General features: G+C 47.2%; 1 protein-coding gene across 2 annotated transcripts in view; it reads right to left on the bottom strand.

Annotated features, from left to right (window-relative positions):
• The window catches only part of LOC140390267 (complement C4-like), a 184,481-nt gene that overhangs the window by 54,562 nt on the left and 112,058 nt on the right, over window positions 1-17,861 (bottom strand). For both annotated transcript variants that reach the window (XM_072475283.1, XM_072475284.1), the window contains one exon: window positions 7,122-7,232. In XM_072475283.1, coding sequence (XP_072331384.1) covers window positions 7,122-7,232 — 111 coding nt within the window. The remainder of the gene's footprint in view (window positions 1-7,121; window positions 7,233-17,861) is intronic.

Raw genomic sequence — 17,861 nt, 5'->3', positions numbered from 1 at the left:
CGTACGAATGGGATATGGCACTCGACTCATCGATCGACAGTTCCAACGCGCCACAGCGAAAAACCGGACCGACCTCCTCAGAAGACAAACATGGGACACAACCGACAGAATACCCTTCGTCGTCCAGTACTTCCCCGGAGCAGAGAAACTACGTCATCTTCTTCACAGCCTTCAACACGTCATTGATGACGATGGACATCTTGCCAAGGTCATCCCCACACCCCCACTACTTGCCTTCAAACAACCGCGCAACCTCAAACGAACCATTGTTTGCAGCAAACTACCCAGTCTTCAGAACAGTGACCACGACACCACACAACCCTGTCATGGTAATCTCTGCAAGACGTGCCAGATCATCGACATGGATACCACTATTACACGTGAGAACACCACCCACTAGGTACGCGGTACATACTCGTGCGACTCGGCCAACGTTGTCTACCTCATACGCTGCAGGAAAGGCTGTCCCGAAGCGTGGTACATTGGCGAGACCATGCAGACGCTGCGACAACGAATGAACGGACATCGCGCAACAATCACCAGGCAGGAATGTTCCCTTCCAGTAGGGGAACACTTCAGCAGTCAAGGGCATTCAGCCTCTGATCTCCGGGTAAGCGTTCTCCAAGGCGGCCTTCAGGACCCGCGACAACGCAGAATCGCCGAGCAGAAACTTATAGCTAAGTTCCGCACACATGAGTGCGGCCTCAACCGGGACCTGGGATTCATGTCACATTACATTCATTCCCCCACCATCTGGCCTGCGAAATCCTACCAACTGTCCTGGCTTGAGACAATTCACACCTCTTTAACCTGGGGTTACCCCATCTCTGGATCTGTAAAGATTTAATCACCTGCTAATGCTCGCATTCCAAGCATTGTTTGGCATCTTTGAATTTGTCTATATATGTGTTTCTGGAACAGACCTCTTCATTCACCTGAGGAAGGAGCAGCGCTCCGAAAGCTAGTGACATCGAAACAAACCTGTTGGACTTTAACCTGGTGTTTTAGGAACGGAGTGCTGGAAGCAAACAGAGTGTATCTGAGTTTGGGTAAGGCTGAGTTCGGCAAAGAGGTGAGTGAGGGCTGTGTGTTTTTTTGGAGTTTGGTGTTTGGGGTTGAGTTTCCCCCCCAAAAAACAATTGATTAAGTAAATTAATTAACTGGTTAAGGGAATTTGGTGCTCACCTCAAGGAGGTGCAGAGAAGCAGACCTGTGATGGAGTCTCGGGAGCAATTACATCACAGCCAGCAGGTAAGTGATTGGCTTGTGACTGGTAAGTGATTTTTTTTATCTTTTCTCTCTTTGACTTTCTCTTAGCTGTGTAGTGTAGTTCAAATTTAACTTCAGGTTTAAGTCATGGCAGGAGAGCTCAGACCCGTGTCATGCTCCTCTTGTGAGATGTGGCAATTCAGGGACCCTTCTGGTGTCCCTGACTCCTTCATCTGCAAGAAGTGTGTCCAACTGCAGCTCCTGTTAGACCGCTTGATGGCTCTGGAGCTGCGGATGGACTCACTTTGGAGCATCCGCGATGCTGAGGAAGTTGTGGATAGCACATTCAGTGAGTTGGTCACACCGCAGATTAAAATTACTGAGGCAGATAGGGAATGGGTGACCAACAGACAGAGGAAGAGTAGGAAGGCAGTGCAGGGATCCCCTGCGGTCATCTCCCTCCAAAACAGATTTACCGTTTTGGAAACTGTTGGGGGAGATGGCTCACCAGGGGAAGGTGGCAGCAGCCAGGTTCATGGCACCGTGGCTGGCTCTGCTGCACAGAAGGGCGGGAAGAAGAGTGGCAGAGCTATAGTGATAGGGGATTCAATTGTAAGGGGAATAGACAGGCGTTTCTGCGGACGCAAACGAGAATCCAGGTTGGTATGTTGCCTCCCTGGTGCAAGGGTCAAGGATGTCTCGGAGCGGCTGCAGGGCATTCTGGAGAGTGAGGGTGAACAGCCAGCTGTCGTGGTGCATATAGGCACCAACGATATAGGTAAAAAACGGGATGAGGTCCTACAAGCTGAATTTAGGGAGTTAGGAGTTAAACTAAAAAGTAGGACCTCAAAGGTAGTAATCTCAGGATTGCTACCAGTGCCACGTGATAGTCAGAGTAGGAATGACAGGATAGCTAGGATGAATACGTGGCTTGAGAGATGGTGCAAGAGGGAGGGTTTCAAATTCATGGGACATTGGGACCGGTTCTGGGGGAGGTGGGACCTCTACAAATCGGACGGTCTGCATCTGGGTGGGACCGGAACCAATGTTCTCGGGGGTGTGTTTGCTAGTGCAGTTGGGGAGGGTTTAAACTAATGTGGCAGGGGGATGGGAACCGATGTAGGAAGTCAGTGGGGACGGAAACAAAAGGCAGGAAGGGAGAGTGTGTAAAGCATGACCAGAGAAAGCAGGGCAGAGAGCAAGGAAAGTCTACATTAAACTGCATTTATTTCAATGCAAGGGGCCTGACGGGCAAAGCGGATGAACTCAGGGCATGGATGGGCACATGGGACTGGGATATTATAGCTATGCCTGAAACATGGCTAAGGGAGGGGCAGGACTGGCAGCTCAATGTTCCGGGGTACAGATGCTATAGAACGATAGAACAGGAGGTAAGACAGGAGGGGGAGTGGCATTTTTGATTAGGGAGAACATCACGGCAGTACTTAGAGGGGATATATCCGAGGGTTCGCCCACTGAGTCGATGTGGGTGGAACTGAAAAATAAGAAGGGAGAGATCACCTTGATAGGACTGTACTACAGGCCCCCAAATAGTCAGCGGGAAATTGAGGAGCAAATATGTAAGGAGATTACAGATAGCTGCAAGAATAATAGGGTGGTAATAGTAGGGGACTTTAACTTTCCCAACATTGACTGGGACAGCCATAGCATTAGGGGCTTGGATGGAGGGAAATTTGTTGAGTGTATTCAGGAGGAATTTCTCATTCAGTATGTGGATGGACCGACTAGAGAGGGGGCAAAACCTGACCTTGTCTTGGGAAATAAGGAAGGGCAAGTGACTGAAATGTGAGTGAGGGATCACTTTGGGACAAGTGACCATAACTCCATTAGTTTTAAGATCGCTATGGAGAATGATAGGTCTGGCCCAAGAGTTAAAATTCTTAATTGGGGCAAGGCCAATTTTGATGGTATCAGACAGGAACTTTCAGAGGTAGATTGGGGGAGACTGTTGGCAGGCAAAGGGACGGCTGGTAAATGGGAGGCTTTTAAAAATGTGTTAACCAGGGTTCAGGGTAAGCACATTCCCTTTAGAGTGAAGGGCAAGGCTGGTAAAAGTAGGGAACCCTGGATGACTCGAGATATTGAGACTCTGGTCAAAAAGAAGAAGGAGGCATTTGACGTACATAAACAACTGGGATCAAGTGGATCCCTTGAAGAGTATAGAGATTGTCGAAATAGAGTTAAGAGGGAAATCAGGAGGGCAAAAAGGGGACATGAAATTGCTTTGGCAAATAATGCAAAGGAAAATCCAAAGAGCTTCTACAGATACATAAAGGGAAAAAGAGTAACTAGGGACAGAGTAGGGCCTCTTAAGGATCAATAAGGACATCTATGTGCAGAGCCACAAGAGTTGGGTGAGATCCTGAGTGAATATTTCTCATCGGTATTCACGGTGGAAAAAGGCATGGATGTTAGGAAACTAAGGGAAATAAATAGTGATGTCTTGAGAAGTGTGCATATTACAGAGGAGGAGGTGCTGGAAGTCTTAAAGTGCATCAAGGTAGATAAATCCCCGGGACCTGATGAAATGTATCCCAGGATGTTGAGGGGGGCTAGGGAGGAAATTGCGGGTCCCCTAACAGAGATATTTGAATCATCGGCAGCCACAGGTGAGGTGCCTGAAGATTGGAGAGTGGCGAATGTTGTGCCCTTGTTTAAGAAGGGCAGCAGGGAAAACCTGGGAACTACAGACCGGCGAGCCTAACGTCTGTAGTAGGTAAGTTGCTAGAAGGTATTCTGAGAGACAGGATCTACAAGCATTTAGAGAGGCAAGGACTGATTCGGGGCAGTCAGCATGGCTTTGTGCGTGGAAAATCATGTCTCACAAATTTGATTGAGTTTTTTGAGGGGGTGACCAAGGAGGTAGATGAGGGCAGCGCAGTAGACATTGTCTACATGGACTTTAGCAAAGCCTTTGACAAGGTACCGCATGGTAGGTTGTTGCAGAAGGTTAAAGCTCACGGGATCCAGGGTGAGGTTGCCAATTGGATTCAAAATTGGCTGGATGACAGAAGACAGAGGGTGGTTGTAGAGGGTTGTTTTTCAAACTGGAGGCCTGTGACCAGTGGTGTGCCTCAGTGATCGGTGCTAGGTCCACTGTTATTTGTGATTTATATTAATGATTTGGATGAGAATTTAGGAGGCATGGTTAGTAAGTTTGCAGATGACACCAAGATTGGTGGCACAGTGGGTAGTGAAGAAGGTTATCTAGGATTGCAATGGGATCTTGATCAATTAGGCCAGTGGGCCGACGAATGGCAGGTGGAGTTTAATTTAGATAAATGTGAGGTGATGCATTTTGGTAGATCGAATCAGGCCAGGACCTACTCAGTTAATGGTATGGCGTTGGGGAGAGTTATAGAACAAAGAGATCTAGGAGTACAGGTTCATAGCTCCTTGAAGGGGAGTCGCAGGTGGACAGGGTGGTGAAGAAGGCATTCGGCATGCTTGGTTTCATTGGTCAGAACATTGAATACGGGAGTTGGGACGTCTTGTTGAAGTTGTACAAGATATTGGTACGGCCACACTTGGAATACTGTGTGCAGTTCTGGTCACCCTATTATAGAAAGGATATTATTAAACTAGAAAGAGTGCAGAAAAGATTTACTCGGATGTTACCGGGACTTGATGGCTTGAGTTATAAGGAGAGGCTGGATAGACTGGGACATTTTTCCCTGGAGCGTAGGAGGCTTAGGGGTGATCTTATAGAGGTCTATAAAATAATGAGGGGCATAGATAAGGTAGATAGTCAACATCTTTTCCCAGAGGTAGGGGAGTCTAAAACTAGAGGGCATAGGTTTAAGGTGAGAGGGGAGAGATTCAGAAGGGCCCAGAGGGGCAATTTCTTCACTCAGAGGGTAGTGAGTGTCTGGAATGTGCTGCCAGAGGTAGTAGTAGAGGCGGGTACAATTGTGTCTTTTAAAAAGCATTTAGATAGTTACATGGGTAAGATGGGTATAGCGGGTTATGGGCCAAGTACGGGCAACTGGGACTAGCTTAATGGTAAAAACTGGGCGGCATGGACTGGTTGGGCCAAAGGGCCTGTTTCCATGCTGTAAACTTCTATGATTCTATGATTCTAACGACCCCGCCTCGAGCTTCTTTTAAGGTAGAGAATTCCCAAGTTGCACAACCCTCTGAGTCAATAAAAATCATCTCGTCACTGTGCTAAAAGGGTGACTCCTCATTTTAAGTGCCCCCTGGTTCTGAGATCACCCACAATAGGAAGCATAATTTCCCACATGCACTTTGTAGGGATTTTATAGACTTCGCTCAAATCACCCTCTCAGTCTTCTAAACTCCGGTGGAAACAAGCCCAGTCTTTCAAATCTCTCCTCAAAAGACAACTGCCCATTGCAAGTATCCATCTAGTAAACCTTCTCTATCGTTGTTACATTTCCCCGAAGTAATTAATAGCAACACTTTGTAACTTTTGCGCTGACAACCTACATCACGTGGACTGCATTGGTTCAAGAAGTCAGCTTACCATCACATTTTCAAGGGCAATTAGGGGTGGGCAAAGAAATTTGGCCTAACCAACGAAGCGAACATCCTTTGAATGAATCACACCTCCCTCGCTATCGGTGTGGAGTTTGAATCATCTCCCCGTGTCTGCGTGGGTTTCCTCCTGGCACTCCGGTTTCCTCCAACAGTCCAAAGATGTGCAGCTTTGGTGGGTTGGCCACGCTAAATTGCTCCTTAGTGTGGGGTTGCGAAGTTACGAGGCTGGGGCGGCGGAATGGGCTAGGTAGGGTCAGAGGCTCGCTGCAGACTCGATCAGCCGAATGGCCTCCTACTGCGCTGTAGGGAATCTATGACTATATACCTCTCAAGCGCTTTAATCTAATTTCTGTCCCCTTTCTGAATAATTATCTTCAAACCGAAATTTGGAGGTAGAGCCCGCGATCATGAAGAAGTAGCTGCTTCAGATTTGTGGCGTTCCCTGATTATGTAAGTAAATACAGATGTACATCTCGTAGCGATAATAACACCGAATTCGACTTCCACAAGACATTCTGATTAATGCTTCATACGTTGCATAGATACTCATGTGATTCACTGCAGGGATTGAAGATCTTTGAGGCCAACGGCAAAGGAAACAATGACAGGGATTCAAACACGTTTCTCACAATGGGTCTGGAATACACTGCCTCAATTAGGGCAGCACGGTAGTACAGTTGCTTCACAGCTGCAGGGTCCCAGGATCGATTCCCAGCTTGGGTCACTGTCTGTGCGGAGTCTGCACGTTCTCCTCGTGTCAGCGTGGGTTTCCTCCAGGTCTCCAGTTTCCTTCCACGGTCCAAAGATGTGCAGCTTAGGCAGATTGACCATGCGAAATTGCCCTCAGTGTCCAAAAATGGTTGGGTTGGGTGTGGTATTGGGGATAGGGTGGGGGTTGGGTAGGGTGCTCTTTCCAAGGGCCGGTGCAGACTCGATGGGCCGAATAGCCTCCTTCTTCACTGTAAATTATATGATTCTATGTGTGGTGGCGGCAGGTTCAATCGAGACATGATTATTTGACGAGGCATGATTGTTTGAATAGGAAGAATGTGCAGGGGGTACGGTGGAGAGGTGGGGTGGGTTGGGGTGGGGTGGCGTTCAACCATACTGCCCGTTTGCAGAGCCGTTGCACACACGAGAAGTTGAATGGTCTCCCCTTGCACCGTCTCTGCGATTCTGGGAAGCTCCCGTGCCGAGTCCCCATTCAGAGTTTACAAATTTGCCCCGTGTCTCCGACGGTACATTTTCCTTCCGGTGATAGGTTTAACACCGACGATAGCGAGCCGGCCGCCCGTTTTACGTCTCCCTCTCCATTTGATTTCCCCTAACCGTCATCCTCACGCCTGCAGCACGGACACTGGTGGAATATCAAAATAAACATTGAGCCTTACCACTTGTTCCTTCTTTTCAGGATCACTGTAATAGGCCGGTAAGGAATTGACCAGTGCTATGGTAACAAAGGCTGTGGTCGGAATTTTCATGGCTGCTTTATTAATTCCACCCTGAAGTAAAGAAATCGAAATACCATCAGAGAATTACATATTCTGCACAGTTAATTAACCTCAGCGCAGAAATCACTCATATATGCGTCAAAAGAAATTGCTTTTACACGTGAGTTTTAACACCTCATAGAATTTACAGTGCAGAAGGAGGCCATTCGGCCCATCGAGTCTGCACCGGCTCTTGGAAAGCACACCCTACCCAAGGTCAACACCTCCACCCTATCCCCATAACCCAACCCAACACTAAGGGCAATTTTGGACACTAAGGGCAATTTATCATGGCTGATCCACCTAACCTGCACATCTTTGGACTGTGGGAGGAAAGCGGAGCACCCGGAGGAAACCCACGCACACACGGGGAGGATGTGCAGACTCCGCACAGACAGTGACCCACACCGGAATCGAACCTGGGATCCTGGAGCTGTGAAGCAATTGTGCTATCCACAATGCTATCGTGCTGCCCTATTTACATCTCCTCATGATAACCAAGGTGATATTTGCTTCAGCCAGACAACGATAAATATTGGATTGTTACACTGAGGGGGTTGTTGTTTCTGGGGAATTGCTAACGTATTTGTTTTTCTTTTGTTGTTTATTTGATGAAAATGTTGAAAATGTGGAGAATAAAAAGATTTTTAAAAAAAACTGTACTCAATGGGAAATGTCAATTTCCTGTAAGCGATGAGACATGGGCAGCAATGTTCCCTGTTAGTCCATGCCTCTTTCTCGGGCAGGCTCTGAGCTAGTTTCTTGTGAGCATTTTTATAGGCAGGAAGTTAGATTCGTGGAGAATTTCCGATTTACTCAGCGGACATATTGTGGATTTCGTTGAGTCCGAACTCTGATGGCGGGATTCTCCATTGCGCCGGCAGCGTACCCAACGGCGGGTGGCCACCCCATTGGCAATCTCATTGGCAGGTGGCGGGAACGGAGAATCCAGCAAAATATCAAAGTATTTTGCCGACCCGCCCGCAGATGTTCCACGGAAATTATATTCACGCACACGTGAGCTTATTTATGTAGAGAGGAGGCTAAATAATACTCATCTAGAGAGGAATTCAAATAGTATTCATGTATAGAGTAAATAGTAATAATAATAATAATCACTTATTGTCACCAGTAGCCTTCAATAAAGTTACTGTGAAAAGCCTAGTCACCACATTCCGGGCGCCTGTTCGGGGAGGCCGGTACAGGAATTAAACCCGCGCTGCTGGCATTATTCTGCATTACAAGCCAGCTGTTTAGCCCACTGTGCTAAACCAGCCCATAGTATTCATGTAGAGAGGAGTTTAAATAGTATTCATGCAGATAGGAGTTTAAATAGTATTGATGTGGACAGGAGATCAAATAGTATTCATGTAGAGAGACGATTACATCGCAGTCATGTACAGAGAATCGTACAGAATCGTATTCATGTGGAGAGGAGGCTAAAGAATATTAATGTACAGAGAAGGTTAAATCAGATTCAAAATGTGACTGGGCAGAGGGATCTGGGTGCCTTTGTTCATGAATCGCAGAAAGTCTGTATGGAGGCACAAAATGCAATAAGAAAGCTTAATGGAATTGCAAAAGGACTGGAGTATTAAAGTGGAGAAGTATTATTCCAATTGTATAAGGTGTTGGTGAGACCACATCTGGAGTATTGCGTCTAGTTCTGGTCTCCTTACTTGAGGAAGTGGCATTGGAAGCAGTTCAGAGGTGGTTCACCAGATTGATTCTGGGGATGAAGGGTTGTCGTACGGAGAGATTAAAGAGTTTGGGCTGATACTCGCTTAAAAGGATGAGCGGGAATCTGATCGACGTACATAAAACACGAAAACAGATTGATGAAATAAATGTAGACCAAATTTTCCCCCTTGTGGGGAGATCTAGAACAACAAGTCACATATATAGGTTCAGAGGCGGTAGATTTAAACCTGGGATGAGAGGCACTACCTCTCACAGAGGGTGGTGAATTTGTGGAACTCGCTGCCCCATTGTGCAGTGGAGTCCAAATAAGTAAATGGTTTCAAGAAGGCCATAGATATATTTCTAAAAAAAGAACGGGTTAAAGGGATAGAGGGAACAGGTAGGGAGGAGGCTTTGAGACTAGAACGAGATCAGCCATGATCTGATTGAATGGCAGAGCAGTCTCGAACAGCTGAATTGCCTAATTCCTATGTTCCTAACTCGTATTTATGTACAGAGAAGGTTAAATCATCTTCATGACGAGAGGGGATTAAATCGTATTCCCCTAGAGAGGAGGTTAAGTCATAGAAACATAGAAAATAGGAGCAGAAGGAGACCATTTGGCCCTTCAAGCCTGCACCGTCATTCATTGTGATCATGGCTGATCATTCAATGTTATAGCTTAATTCCGTTTCCTCCCCCATATTCTTTGATGCCCTTCGCCCTAACTGCTATATCTAACTGATTCTTGAATACATACACTGTTTTGACCTCAACTAATTCCTGTGAAATCGAATTCCATAGGCTCACCATTGTCTGTGTGAAGATATTTCTCCACATATCTGTCCCAAATGGACTACTCCGTATCCTCAGGCTGTGACACTGGTTCTGGACACACCAACCATCGGACACATCCCTCCTGCATGTACTCTGTTTAGTCCTGTTATAATGTGTTTTTAAAAAATAAATTTAGAGCACCCAAAGTTTTTATTTCCAATTAAGGGACAATTTAGAGTGGCCAAACCACCTACCCTGCACATCTTTTGGGTTGTAAGGGTGAAATCCACGCAGGCACGGGGAGAATGTGCAAACTCCACACGGACAGTGACTCAGGGCTGGGATTCGAATCTGGGTCCTCAGTGCCGTAGGCAGCAGTGCTAACCACCGTGCCGCTCTCTACTCCTGTTATAATTTTATAGATTTCCATGAGTCCTCCTCTTTCTTCTGAACTCCAGCAAACACAGTAATTTTGGGGGAAAATGTTTTTACTGAATTTTCATATTTGATCTCCAACAATTCATAAATTACAAATTAGAAAATCGTGCCAGATAAATTCAACACATATGAAAATCGCTTATTGTCATAAGTAGGCTTCAAGGAAGTTACTGTGAAAAGCCCCTAGTCGCCACATTCTGGCGCCTGTTCAGATATTTACAATCAAGTGGCTTCACTGCAACTGTGGCCGCGACCCCCTCTTTAGTCATCATACATATTTGACAGATATTTTACAGATATTTTATAAACGACCAAAGCACATATTGACAAGTGTCTATTGAGAGTTTTGTTTAGGCCTTAGCTTGCCTTCAGACCATTCCCCTGCGGTTTTAGCCCTTTTTCTTCACATTCTTTTTTCATGCCTTCGTCCCTGCTTGCCCCATCCCTATCCTCTTTCCCTTTCCTCTCTGTCCCGCAGCTCGTCCACATCTTCCACTGCCCTCCTCTCCCCCCCCTCCCCTTACCCCCCACGAACAGGTTTTGAAACAAGTTAGTGAACGGTTTCCACGTCCTGTGGAAGACTTCTCCCAACCCATGGATGGAGAATTTTATTTTCTCCAGCCTGAGCAATTCCGCCAGGTTGAAGAGCCAGTCTGCAGCATTGCCTGGTGTTACTGATTGCCATCCGGCGGGCGATCAGTAATGCAAAATCCAGTGCATCCGACCGACTTCCCATGAAAAGTTATGGCTTCTCTGATGCCTCGAAGACCTTTCGGCATGATTCCATCCTCACCCCCAACCCCCTGGACATAGCCTCAACAAACGTCGTCCAGTACCAGACACGTCTAGGGAATGTCGTGAACAAGTGAGTGTGGTTGGCCGGGCCTTCTTGGTACTATTCACATTTGTCCTCCACCTTTGGAAAGAAGCCATTCACTCGACCTCTGGTTTGGTGCGCTCTGTGCAGCACCTTCATCTGCATTAGGCTCAACCCTGCACACGTTGAGGCGAGGTTCGCCCGATGCAGTGCTTAGTTCCAGTGTACTCCACCCGATCTCAATGCCTATTTCTTCCTTCCATTTTTTCCTTGTCTCATGCAGTGGGGAGCGTACCTCCTCCAACAGTCATGTGGACATGTCTGCACAGCTTTCCCTTCCCTAGGTCACTTATCTGCAACAGTTGTTCCAGTAACGAGTGCCCTGGCATCTGCAGGTACGCCATTGTTTCCTTGTGAGGGCGTATTTGAGCTGAATGCATCTCAGGTCATTTCCTGTTGGTAATTGGAACATCTCCGTGAATTCCCCCAGGGTCGCTACTCTATCATAACCCTACAAAACCCTAACCGTCAGAGTCCCCTCGTCCTGTCTCCACCTTTTGAAGGTGGCGTCCATTATTGCAATAGTGAACCTATGGTTGTTGCAGATGGGGGCCATAGTGGACATTCCAGTTAGGCTGAAGTGTTGACTCATTAAGAACCACATCCAGACCGTGGCTACTACCACTCGCGTATTTGGCCGGGGAGGTGGGTGGGAGAGTGACTGTGGCTAGGGCTCAGAGGGACGTTCCTATGCAGGAACACTCTTCCATCTTTACCCACTCTGCTTCCGGGTCCTTAACCATCTACGTATTCTTTCTGCGGTGTCCACCGATTGGTATAACTATGGGTTCTGGATGGCCTGTCCTCCCACATTTTTTCTCCTTTGTAGGACCCTGTTTTGGAGCATCGGCTCTTCCCACCAATGCAAACACCATGATTGGTTTATCGACTGTTTTGAAAAAAGGCGTTGGGATGTAGATCAGGAGAGATCTGAACAGGAAGAGGATCTCGGGCTGTATGTTCATTTTCACGAGGGAGAGTGGGCGTGAGCCCCATCTCTGCGTCCTTGCTGTCACCCTCCACCAGACTCATCAGGTTCCTTTTGTGGATCCATAACCAGTCGTGAGCTACTTTTATTCCCAGGTAGCTTAATTTGGCCTGGGAAAGTTTAAACAGCAGCCCCCCAGCTCCACCCCTCCTCCTTGCAGGTTTACATGAGAGATTTTGCTTTTGCCCCGATTACATTTGTAACCTAAGCAGGCTCTGAACCCATTCAATGTTCAATATGTTCAATCATATTCATGCAGGGAAGACTTTGAATCACATTCATTGGCAGAGTCCGTTAAATCGTCCTCATTTAGACAGAAGGCTAATATGTCTTTGATAGAGAGGAGATTAAAGCCTATACATGTAGACAGGAGTTTAAATTCTATTCATGCAGTCAGGTGTTTAGATCGTCTCCATATAGAGTGTACATTAAATCCTTTCATGTGAAGATGTAGCTAAATTGTATCCACGTGGAGCAGTGAACTCTCATATTCATGTACAGAAGAGATTAAATTGTATTAATGTGGAGAAGAGGTTAAATCGTATTCATGCAAAAGGAGATTAAATCATATTGATGTAGGGAGGCGTCACATTATTTTAATGCAGTGAGAATATTAAATTGTATTCATGTACAGAGGAGGTTACATTTTATTGCTGTTGAGGAGATTAAGTTGTGGTCATATACAGATGAGGTTAAGTAGTATCGATGTATAGAGGCGATTAAATTGTATTGATGTAAAAGAGATTAAATTGTCTTCATCTAGAAAGGAGATTAAATTGTATTACTGTGGAGACGAGATTAAATTTTATTGATGTAGAGAGGAGATTAAATTGTATTCAAGTAGAGAGGAGATTAAATTGTATTGATGTAGAAAGGGACTAAATTGTATTCAAGTAGAGAGGAGATTAAATTGTATTCAAGTAGAGAGGAAATGTTTTTGTATTGCTGTATAGAGGAGATTAAATTGTACTGATGTAGAGACAAGATTAAATTGTACTCAAATAGAGAGGAGATTAAATTGTATTGATGTAGAAAGAGATTAAATTGTATTCAAATAGACAGGAGATTAAACTGTATTCAAGCAGAGAGGAGATTAAATTGTATTGATGGACAGAGGAGATTAAATTGTATTGATGTAGAAAGAGATAAAATTGTATTCAAGTAGAGAGGAGAGTAAATTGCATTCATGTAGAGAGGACATTAAATTGTATTGATGTAGAAAGAGATTACATTGTGTTCAAGTAGAGAGGAGAATGAATTGTCTTGATGGAGGGAGGAGATTAAATTGTCTTCATGTAGAGAGAAGATTAAATTGTATTGCTGTATAGAGGAGATTAAATTGTATTGATGTAGAAAGAGATTAAATTGTATTCAAATAGAGAGGAGATTAAATTGTATTGATGTAGAAAGAGATTAAATTGTATTCAAATAGACAGGAGATTAAACTGTATTCAAGCAGAGAGGAGATTAAATTGTATTGATGGACAGAGGACATTAAATTGTATTGATGTAGAAAGAGACAAAATTGCATTCAAGTAGAGAGGGGATTAAATTGTATTGATGGAGAGGGGAGATTAAATTGTATTCAAGTAGAGAGGAGATTACATTGTATTGATGTAGAAAGAGACTAAATTGTATTGATGAAGAAAGTGATTGAGTTGTTTTCAATTAGCGAGGAGTTTAAATTGCATTCATGTAGAGAGGAGATTAAATTGTATTGCTGTATCGAGGAGATTAAATTGTATTCATGTAGAAAGAGATTACATTGTTTTCAATTAGAGAGGAGTTTAAATTGTATTCAAGTAAAGAGGAGATTAAATTGTCTTCATGTAGAGAGGAGATTAAATTGTATTGCTGTATAGAGGAGATTAAATTGTATTGATGTACAAAGAGATTAAATTGTATTCAAGTAGAGAGGAGATTAAATTGCATTGATATGGAAAGAGACTAAATTGTATTAAAGTAGAGAGCAGATTAAATTGTATTGATGGAGAGGGGAGATTAAATTGTATTCAAGTAGAGAGGAGATTAAATTTATTGATGTAGAAAGAGATTCAATTGTGATGATGTAGAAAGAAGTGAAATTGTATTCAATTAGCGAGGAGTTGAAAGTGTATTCAAGTAGAGAGGTGATTAAATTGTATTGATGTAGGGTCGGCCTCCGGCGGGGGAAGAGAGCAGTCGCGGGTGGATTAGCTCCTGGGTGGGAAGGGGGGGGAACAAAGTTGCGCCACGCTCCTCGCCGAGAGCTTGCATCCAAGCGGGCAAATTCGTCTGTTTGGGACCCCCGCAACAAGAGTGGGGAACAAGAAGAACTCGGTCTCCAATACTGGGAGACCTGGGCACTTGGGAGAGGAGCGATCAGGCCATCCCCCACGCATGGCAGGAGAACGCGGGGTAGGACGAGCAGCGGCCCAGAACAAAGCGTGGACCGAGCAGGGACTGAGCCAGCAGCAACCCCCCCCCCCCGCCCCCCCCCCCACCCCCACCCGCGGCGACCAGCACGAGGCAGGTGGAGGAACAAGGAGTGACTCCCGGCCCGACCAGAAGTCTTTCTATCTCTCGACCCTGGGTGAGTGAGGGGAAAAAAAGAACTCCCCTTTTTAAAAAAAACTTTTTGAAGAGAAAACTTTTAAAGAGAAAGAATTTTTTCACTTTAAAAAAAAAATTTTGAAAAGAGGCGCTGAGGGAACATCAGCAGGAAAACAAGGCAGCGGCCAGAGTGGACATGGAGGCCGCAGTGCAGGCAGCAATGGCCAAGGCCTTGGCAGATGTGCAGTTCGCCCTGGTCAGAACAGAGGAGAAACTGGAAGCCCAAGAGGAAAAATTGGAATCCCGAGGCGACCATTAAGTTGCTAGAACAAGCCGCGACTGACATGAGCAACTGGATCACGGTCCTGGAGAAGGAGGTGGCCAGATAAGGCACAATGCAGGGGAGCCTGAATGGCAGGCTGGACCATCAGGAAAACCACTTGAGAAGGCAAAATGTAAGGATAGTGGACCTACCAGAGGGGATCGAGGGCAGAAACCCCATGGCATACGTGGCCGAGATGCTGGGCAACTTAGTGGGGGGGAAATCTTTCCCCAATCCACCAGAAATGGACAGAGCACACCAGGCGCTGTGCGCGAAGCCCAAGGCAGGGGACCACCTGAGGGCAGTTATAGCTAAACTGCACCAGTATCAAGACAGGGAAACAATCCTGCGCTGGGCCAGGCAAAACAGAACCTGCCAATGGGAAGGAGACTCCATTAGAGTTTACGAGGACATTGGGGCAGTCCTAGCCAGGAGACGGGCCGAGTTCAATAGAGCGAAAGCAGCTCTTCACAAGAGCAATGTACGTTTTGGTATGCTGTACCCAGCGAAACTCTGGGTCACATACCAAGAAAGAGAGTACTTTTTCACAGCCCCCGTCGAAGCAAACAAGTTTGTCGAGGAACAAGGGCTGGAAAACCAACAACTAGGGTAGAAATCAGGAGCGCCTGGCAAGGGGCAACAGCACACTGACACTGGTGGGGGGTGGGGAGGGGAGGCAACACCAAGCCCTCCCACCCCCACCCCCGCCATGGCAAGCACACCCTGAACAAAAGGTAAACCACTACTCGAGGGATCGCTTCAGGTGGGAGACCAGGCCCCAGCATGAGAGAATGAGAGTAGAGAAGGGAGAGCAAGTGAGAGGAGTGCAGGGTAGGATGGGGGAAGAGCGGCAGAAAACCGCAGAGGCAGGGCAAGGGAGAAGCGAGACATTAACTCCTGACAGGGGGGCCCACCGCACTAGCAGGAAAGCGAGCGCCGGGGGCCATGAAACAAAGCAGAGCCGCAGCATGACCTCAACAGGGGGGAAGGTGCCAGGCCCGGGGTGGGGGGAGACTCAACAGAGGCGGGAGAGCAAACGGGGATTGGAACAGGGAAAGGAGGGTCAAAAGAGGGGTATACGGGAGAGGGAGGAAAAAGGGGGAAAGGAAAGGACGGGGGGGGGGGGGGTAGACACAGGGACGGAGAGACAAGCAAGGCTAGAAAGGGAATAACAATAGGGCTACAAAGTGCCACAACTAAGGGCTTGGAGCAAGGAATCGCAGCAAGCATCCACCCAGTACGGTCTCTGGGCAAAGGGAGACTCCAGAGTGCAGGGGACGACCCGCACGGTGGACACACATTGGGCGGCCATATCGGGTTGCCCCTTGGACAAAAGGAAACCCCAGAGTGCAGGGACCCGACTGCATGGAGAGAGCAGTGACAGCGGCCATCCTGGGCGGCCCCCTAACAAAGGGAAATCCTGGAGGGTAGGGGTGCGTCCACCAGGTAAGTATGGTTAATCCCACAGGAGTGGGGGGACAGAAGCCCCCAACAGGATAGTCACCTGGAATGTAAGGGGACTCAACAGCCCAGTGAAACAATCCAGAATCCTCACCCACGTAAGGAATATGAATCCGACATAGTCTTCCTCCAAGCGACACACCTCAGAGAGCAGGACCGATGTGGGTAAGAAAGGGCTGGGTGGGACAAACCTACCATTCCTGCTATGGGATGAGGGCCAGGGAGGTGGCAATACTGATCAGCAAGAAGACGATGTTTAGGGTGACAAAGACGTTTACGGACCCAGACAGACGGTACGTCATGATCAGGCCTTGGATGGGGCACCGGGAGTACTAGTTATCGTATACGCGCCCAACTGGGACGACACGAGCTTCATGAAAAAGACCATGGCAGAAATCCCTGACATAGTGACGCACTGACTAATCATGGGTGGGGGGGTGGGGGGACTTCAACTGTGTACAGGACCCAACGACTGACAGATCAAGCCCCAAAACGGGGAAAACCTCAAGCGTGGCAAGGGAACTCAGTCACTTTATGGAACAGATGGGAGCAGTGGACCCCTGGAGGTTCACCCACCCAGGGGAGAAGGAATTCTCCTTCATTTCCCCAGTACACAATGTATACACCAGAATTGACTTCTTTGTGGTGGGGAAAACGGTGTGCTTGCCATGGCGGGGGTGGGGGTGGGAGGGCTTGGTGTTGCCTCCCCCCCCCCCCCCACCCCCCACCAGTGTCAGTGTGCTGTTGCCCCTTGCCAGGCGCTCCTGATTTCTACCCTAGTTGTTGGTTTTCAAGGGATAGACAAAGTGGAATACTCCGCAATTGTGATATCCGACCACGCTCCACACTACATGCACGTGAGGCTGGAGACAGGCAGGGCCCGACGTCCCACATGGAGGTTGGAGATTGCCCTACTAGCTGACAAAATCTTCAACGAAAAGATATAGCAGGCAATAGCAGAGTACAGAGAGAACACCCAGAATGGGCGGTCTCACCCTCCAAGTTCTGGGAAGCACTAAAGGCCATACTAAGAGGGGAAATTATCACTTTAACAGTGCAAAGTGATTTGGAGGATCGGGTGGCTGGGCAGCAGCTGGTCGACTCCATACTGGAGGTAGACCGTAAATACTCCGAGGCCCTGACCGTAGAGCTCCTGGCGGAGAGGAAACAGCTACAAATGAATTTTGATCTTCTCTCCACCAGACGAGCAGTGCACCAACTCTGCCAGGTGCATAGGACCCTATACGGACACGGATACAAAGCCAGCCGCCTGCTGGCACACCAGCTGAGAAAGCAGGCAGCCACCAGAGAAATTGCACAAATCAGGGATACCAGAGGCACGTTAGAAATTTGAACCAGAAAAGATCAACAAAACCTTCAAGGCCTTCTACCAAGGGCTGTATACTTCAGAGCCCACAATGGGGGAGTCCGGGATAAATGGTTTCTTGATGGACTGGACATACCAGTCGTGGGGGAGGGCAGAAAACGGGGCCTGGAAGCACCTCTAGCACTGGGAGAGATCATGGACAGCATTAGCTCCATCTAGGCGGGGAAGGCACTGGGACC

The sequence above is a fragment of the Scyliorhinus torazame genome, chromosome 14 (genome assembly GCF_047496885.1).
Source record: "Scyliorhinus torazame isolate Kashiwa2021f chromosome 14, sScyTor2.1, whole genome shotgun sequence".
Classification (NCBI taxonomy): Eukaryota; Metazoa; Chordata; class Chondrichthyes; order Carcharhiniformes; family Scyliorhinidae; genus Scyliorhinus; species Scyliorhinus torazame.
This window is presented reverse-complemented; position numbering and strand designations above follow the sequence as displayed.